The sequence below is a fragment of the Drosophila subpulchrella genome, unplaced genomic scaffold (assembly GCF_014743375.2).
Source record: "Drosophila subpulchrella strain 33 F10 #4 breed RU33 unplaced genomic scaffold, RU_Dsub_v1.1 Primary Assembly Seq357, whole genome shotgun sequence".
Taxonomy (NCBI): domain Eukaryota; kingdom Metazoa; phylum Arthropoda; class Insecta; order Diptera; family Drosophilidae; genus Drosophila; species Drosophila subpulchrella.
Window position 1 is genome coordinate 130,595 of NW_023665579.1, and position 6,395 is coordinate 136,989.

Here is a 6,395-nt window from a genome sequence, read left to right on the forward strand (position 1 = left end):
GAGCGAGTCCGAACGATATGTGCGTCCCGCTCTTCGCTCACCGCTCTCTGCTCGACAAGTGAGATGGCCTCTGCTTCCCTCTCTTTTCAACCCTCCTCGTTTTGCTATATAAGTAGGTAGCAAATGCAGCTATCGTTTATTGTGTTTTGAAACGTGAAGTGAACGTGAACTCGAAAATGGCCCGTACCAAGCAAACCGCTCGGAAATCGACTGGTGGCAAGGCGCCACGCAAACAACTGGCTACTAAGGCCGCTCGCAAGAGCGCACCAGCCACCGGAGGCGTGAAGAAGCCCCATCGGTATCGCCCTGGAACTGTTGCCCTGCGTGAGATCCGTCGATACCAGAAGAGTACCGAGCTCCTGATCCGCAAGCTGCCTTTCCAGCGTCTGGTGCGTGAAATCGCTCAGGACTTCAAGACTGACCTGCGATTCCAGAGCTCGGCAGTGATGGCTCTGCAGGAAGCTAGCGAGGCCTATCTGGTTGGCCTCTTTGAAGATACCAACTTGTGCGCCATTCATGCCAAGCGTGTCACCATCATGCCCAAAGACATCCAGTTGGCCCGTCGCATTCGCGGCGAGCGTGCTTAAGTGTGCGTGCTGCCAATGCGCTAACATACTTTGTACAAATCGGTCCTTTTCAGGACCACAAATTACAGTCAATGAGATACTAATTTTTATCTGCAGGCTTCAACGTTAAAATAAAAAAATAACTTTTCGACTCGTTCCTTCGTAAGTGGAGTTAATAATTGTATGTAACTTTTTGTGATTTGATAGAAATTAGAATTGATAAAATCAATAAATATTGGATTGGGTGGGGTTTTTAATGCGATGGAGCTGCTATGCGGCAGGGATGGTCAAGACTTTCAAGCATCAGAAAAAAACTAAAAAATATTACATGCGAGATGAACAAAAATTAGCTAGGCTTGTGAATCTATTTGCTTAATAAAACATAAACAGATTTAAAAATACATTTTTTATATTTTCTTTTTAATGTTAAGTGCAACCTCCACGATATTTTTATATGGGACACAAAAAAAACTGCTTATAGGTATATATATTCCTGAATTTATATATCGTTTTTTGTAATATTAGATTTATTTAATAGATTAGATTCAATTTGATTGTACTTTTGGTATTATCACGTTTTTCAAAAAATTTCGTTATAAATGTCGGCATGTTTTTAGAAAGGGAGGGTTATGTGGGACAACCACGATCAACATTAGACATTCAAGCATCAACAAAAAATCGAAAAACTTTTAAACGCTATCTGAAAATAAATCATATGCGTTAATGAATGCATAATGCTTTATAAAAAACAAGAAAAATATTATTAAGTATATTTTTTAGATTTTTTTCTTTAATGTTAACTTGAGTGCGGCCTCAATGGGATTCATACATGAAACACATATTAGCAAATTTTGTAAAAACTGCTTATAAACATGCATCCAATGCTGTACTGTCTTGAGCAAAGACATGATATATCTAAGAAAACATCGAATAAATACAATATTTTAAAAGATTTATATTTGTAACAGTCAGAAAACCATTGCCGAATGTAGCTTGATAGCCAACTTCGTACGTAGCCAAGGGACAACTTGGAACAAGTAATAAAATACCTAAACTAATGATAAGTAAATATAATTGTAGTACTTATTTAAGTAAAAGGTTCAAATTTATTTTTTCATTAGCAAGTTACAAAATATTTTTAAGATATCATATTTTAAAATGGGTTTTTAAGAAAATTGCTCATGTTACGAATGTCTATGTTGAAGTTGATAAGGCAATAAAAGGTCGCAAAAACAAGATACTTACATTTTGAAAACATTAGCTGCTTAATAGATCATTTAAGAATGTAAAACAATAAAAAGATTGTTAAGTTTTAGAATCTTAAGCACTAAAAATAAGAAAATATGTTTGCACTTCAAACAAATAATAGCAGAGCAAATGCCTGATGCCAGGCGCACAGTTAAAGTGCTCTCCTCCTTGATTCTCATCCGAACGAAGGAGGTTGGTAATAAGCGCGCGGCCCATTTTCTATACGAAAAAGTGTATTTTAGTGAAGAAAAATGTCTGATTCTGCAGTTGCAACGTCCGCTTCCCCAGTGGCTGGCGCCCGTCAGTGTCAGTTGAGAAGAAGGTGGCCACCAAGAAGGCATCTGGATCCGCTGCCCAAAGGTGAAAAGGGCTGCTGCCCCGCCATCGCATACGCCAACTCAACAAATGGTGGACGCATCCATCAAGAATTTGAAGGAACGTGGCGGCTCATCGCTTCTGGCAATTAAGAAATACATCACTGCCACCTATAAATGCGATGCCCAGAAGCTGGCTCCATTCATCAAGAAATACTTGAAATCGGCCGTGGTCAATGGAAAGCTGATCCAAACAAAGGGAAAAGGGCGTCTGGCTCATTTAAACTGTCGGCCTCCGCCAAGAAGGATCCGAAGCCGAAGCCTGCGTCTGCTGAGAAGAAGGTGAAAAGCAAGAAGGTAGCCGTCAAGAAGACCGGATCCACCGCCAAGAAAGCTGCCGCCGGAGCTGACGAGAAGAAGCCCAAGGCTAAGAAGGCTGTTACCACCAAAAAGACCGCAGAGAAGAAGAAAACCGAAAAGGCGAAGGCCAAGGATGCCAAGAAAACTGGAACCGTAAAGGCGAAGCCAACAGCAGCGAAGGCCAAGTCGATCGCAGCGAAGCCGAAGGCGGCGAAAGCACCAAAGGCCAAGCCAGCGGCGTCTGCTAAGCCCAAAAAGGCGGTGAAAAAAGCAGCTGCTCCTGCTACCGCTAAAAAGCCGAAAGCCAAGACTACGGCTGCCAAGAAGTAAATTGTGCAAAAGTACAGTACCTGGTACCTGCTCGCCATCGCTATTTTAGATTTCGATATCTGAAATTAGTTTAAACAAGCCCTTTTCAGGGCTACAACGTTCGTTAACAAGAGAAAGATACTTTCAATTTAAAACTTTGTACATTTTACTTATCCAATTATTTTGTTAGGCCGTTAGCATTTTTTTTTTTAAGAAGTGTGGCCGCATTGATTTCAGCAGCTGTACCAGAGTATCTTAAAATGCAAGTCAAAGAATGTTCCTCGCCACTTTTTGCAGAAACTCGTTATCAATCGATGTTCATGATTTAATAACTATACTATAAAGCTCCAGAATAAGTTCTTCAGAAAAAAAAAAACACAAATTGAACTTATATCACGAATTTGATTGGCAAATGGTATATTGAAAATGTAGTTTCTTTGGTAAAATGTGTTGTGGCCCTGAAAAGGGCCGTTTTGGATCTTTCTGCCCATACGCAGCAAGAGAAAATTACTTGGAGCTGGTGTACTTGGTGACAGCCTTGGTTCCCTCACTGACGGCGTGCTTGGCCAACTCTCCGGGCAGGAGCAGGCGAACAGCCGTTTGGATCTCCCGACTGGTTATGGTCGAGCGCTTGTTGTAGTGAGCCACTTCACTTATGATTTCACAAACACAACTCACTGATCATAATGGTGCCCAAGCGCGTTCAGCTTTATACTTTTTTTCGAGCAATGTTTTCAGGTCTAAGGCACCCACCCCTAAATGAACGCGCAGGCAGACGCAAAAGTATAAATATGTGGCTACCCGGGGCTCGTCGAGCATTCGTTTTCAGTGTGTAAAGTGAACTAAGTGAAATACTCGTAAAGAATGTAAGCTGTGTAATTCCAGTACATAATGTTATTTAGTATATTTAATGCAATCTAGTATTAATCGATTTAGTTTTAAGAGATATTGTAAATAATAATGAACGGGCACACTACTAATAAGCGACGCCGCTAAAGAAGAACAAAAAAGCGCAACCAAATTTGAAATTTTTAAATAAAAACCAATAAGTTTATAAATCAGGTGTGGGGTTTGCCCAAATGTTGCGCAATGTTATCATACAGTGAGGTTGTTAAGATGTCCAAAGACGAGCTGCTGGAGCTCCTTTCCGAGATGGGCATCATGTTCGAGGCTGATGCAACAATTTACCAACTCCGTGCCGCGTTAAACCGTGCAAAGAATCTGGAGGCTAACATCGAGGACGCCGAGGACACAGAGATCCAGGGTCAAGATGAGGAGCAGGATTCCCCGAGCACACCGAAGCTTGCAAACCGCATGCTAACGCTGATCGAAGACCGTGAGAAATTGCAAATGGCCGACGCTGTGGCGCCGTTATTGGAACCTTCTGGAAGTTCGCAGCAAACCGTTATGAACATGTCGAGGCAAGAACCGATTGAGCAGAACATTCGCTCAATGGCTCGCGAAACGTCGGAAATCAATCAGATGATGGAACTGTACACCGCTAGAAAGAAGCTAGCCGAACTCAAATTGATAGTCGCCGAATTGGAAGGCATGACTACACCGAATGCTTCCATACATCAAATCGATCTGAAGGATGTGGAGGCCATGATCCCGGAGTTTTCAGGAGACGACAACCTGTCGGTCCAGGTTTGGATCCGTGAATTGGAAAAAGCTGCCGAGGTTCATAAACTAAGCGTTACACAATGCCTATCTATTGGCACCCGTCTTCTTCGAGGATCAGCTAGGCAATACATGCTGTACGAAAAGGTGTCTTCCTGGCCAGAAATGAGCGCCACGCTCACCCAAGTTTTTGGAAACAGAATGTCAAACCAGGAAATTGCGAAACAACTGCAAAAACGCACAATTGGGAAGTCCGAGACCTTGATGCAGTATTTCATCACAATGCGCAATATCGCCCAGCAAGGCAACTTTGATGAAGTAGACGTCGTGAAGTACATCGTCGATGGACTAGAGGACCACAGTGGACGCGCTGCTCCACTCTACTATTGTATCACGTTGGATGAGCTACGTCAAAAGCTAATGCGATTCCAGTCTGTACGTCTGGAGTCCAATCGTAAAGCCGTCACCATGATCCCTCGCCCAGGAGCCGTAATTCCGAAAGACACTAGATGCTACAACTGCCGACAAATGGGGCACACCGCCAAAGATTGCAAGAAGCCGAAAAGACCGGACAACGGATGCTTCATCTGTTTCGAAGTGGGCCATATGCACCGTCAGTGTCCCAAGCGCACCGTGGGCTTTACCTTGCCAGAAGCTGAAGAAACCATGGATGAAAAGCCGTTTATTCAGTTAGTAAGTTTAAGATTAAGTAGTTTAGCAGGATTCACCGATATTAAAAATGTTTTCGCTTTGTTAGATACCGGAAGCCCAATAAGCTTTTTGGGAAAGTCATACTATCCATATTTAAATGAAGATCATCAGCTAAAGAAAAGTCCCTTTCGCGGAATTGGTGGCACATCAATACCCACGTACGGAAAAGTATCCTGTTCAATTTTGTTCGAGAAAAAGTATCACGATTTAGAAATATACGTTATTCCCGATCTCATCTTACCTACAGCGCTTCTCCTTGGCAGAGACGCCCTTAAATTACTCAACATTAAACTTTTTGTGAAAAGAAATCATGAAAGAAATGAATCAAATTTAATTTCAATAAATAATCGTATTGCTTTCGTTAACGAATCATTCTGTGCATCCTTGCTAAGCGATATAAATAATAGATTAATTTTAGATAAAACGCAACCCTTTAAATTAAGTATTGATCCTGTAAACCCGAATGCACCCTTGGTTCCTGATAATTCTCTCGCGGATTGGCTTTCTGATATGAAAAGCATTTGTGGAGCTATGTCTATTGACCTTGATAACGTAGATATAGGCCGCGATTTTGGTGTTTCTTCGGCTGAGAAATGTAGTATTATCATAAAGCATTACTCGGATAATATAACTAATGCGTGCGGGTCGCCTAAATGTTTAATGAGCATACGATTAACTGATTCTACACCGTTTCATAGTGCACCGAGAAGATTATCATACTTAGAGAGAGACGTTGTTAATAAAACAGTTGCCGAGTTGTTAGCCAGTAATATTATTAGACCTAGTCAGTCCCCTTATGCATCTCCCATAGTCCTTGTCAAGAAAAAGAATGGAGAAATCCGCATGTGCATCGATTACCGAGCGTTAAATAAATTAACAATTAGAGATAACTTTCCGTCCCCATTGATCGAAGATTGCTTAGAATATCTCGAAAGTAAAAAGGTTTTTTCAGTTGTAGATTAAGGAGTGGATTCCACCAAATCGGCATGGACCCCGAGTCCGTGAAATACACCGCATTTATAACACCTGACGGACACTATGAATACTTGCGTATGCCTTTCGGCCTAAAAAATGGCCCTGCCGTTTTTCAACGATTTATTTCCAACGTACTCCATGAAATGATACGTAATCGTCAGGTTTATGTTTATATGGATGACATCATCCTGGCGACTTGTACGGTAGAAGAGCATCTTGTTTTACTTTCCAAATTACTAGACCGTCTTAATGAAAAACCGCCTTGAAATTAATTACAAGAAAAGTGTATTCC

The 6,395-nt window shown here is 41.6% G+C and overlaps 3 protein-coding genes across 3 annotated transcripts; all 3 read left to right on the plus strand.

Moving 5' to 3' along the window:
- Positions 1-153: 153 nt before the first annotated feature.
- On the plus strand, positions 154-633 carry LOC119561447 (histone H3). Its single transcript, XM_037875100.1, has one exon. It carries the CDS (start codon positions 177-179, stop codon positions 585-587), a length of 411 nt encoding a protein of 136 aa, XP_037731028.1. The 5' UTR covers positions 154-176; the 3' UTR covers positions 588-633.
- Positions 634-2,219: 1,586 nt separating this feature from the next.
- Positions 2,220-2,818, plus strand: LOC119561508 (histone H1-like). Its single transcript, XM_037875159.1, has 2 exons — positions 2,220-2,360; positions 2,432-2,818. Exons 1-2 carry the CDS (start codon positions 2,220-2,222, stop codon positions 2,816-2,818), a joined length of 528 nt encoding a protein of 175 aa, XP_037731087.1.
- Positions 2,819-4,882: 2,064 nt separating this feature from the next.
- LOC119561509 (cellular nucleic acid-binding protein-like) lies at positions 4,883-5,405 on the plus strand. The gene is made up of 2 exons (XM_037875160.1): positions 4,883-5,110; positions 5,175-5,405. Exons 1-2 carry the CDS (start codon positions 4,886-4,888, stop codon positions 5,190-5,192), a joined length of 243 nt encoding a protein of 80 aa, XP_037731088.1. The 5' UTR covers positions 4,883-4,885; the 3' UTR covers positions 5,193-5,405.
- The last annotated feature ends 990 nt before the right edge of the window (positions 5,406-6,395 follow it).

Bases quoted from the DNA above. Each gene is read 5' to 3' on its own strand.
- LOC119561508 (XM_037875159.1), top strand. From the start codon at position 2,220: ATGGTGGACGCATCCATCAAGAATTTGAAGGAACGTGGCGGCTCATCG. The intron at 2,361-2,431 runs GTCAATGGAAAG...GCCTCCGCCAAG, and splicing joins AATACTTGAAATCGGCCGTG to AAGGATCCGAAGCCGAAGCC.
- LOC119561447 (XM_037875100.1), top strand. From the start codon at position 177: ATGGCCCGTACCAAGCAAACCGCTCGGAAATCGACTGGTGGCAAGGCG.
- LOC119561509 (XM_037875160.1), top strand. From the start codon at position 4,886: ATGATCCCTCGCCCAGGAGCCGTAATTCCGAAAGACACTAGATGCTAC.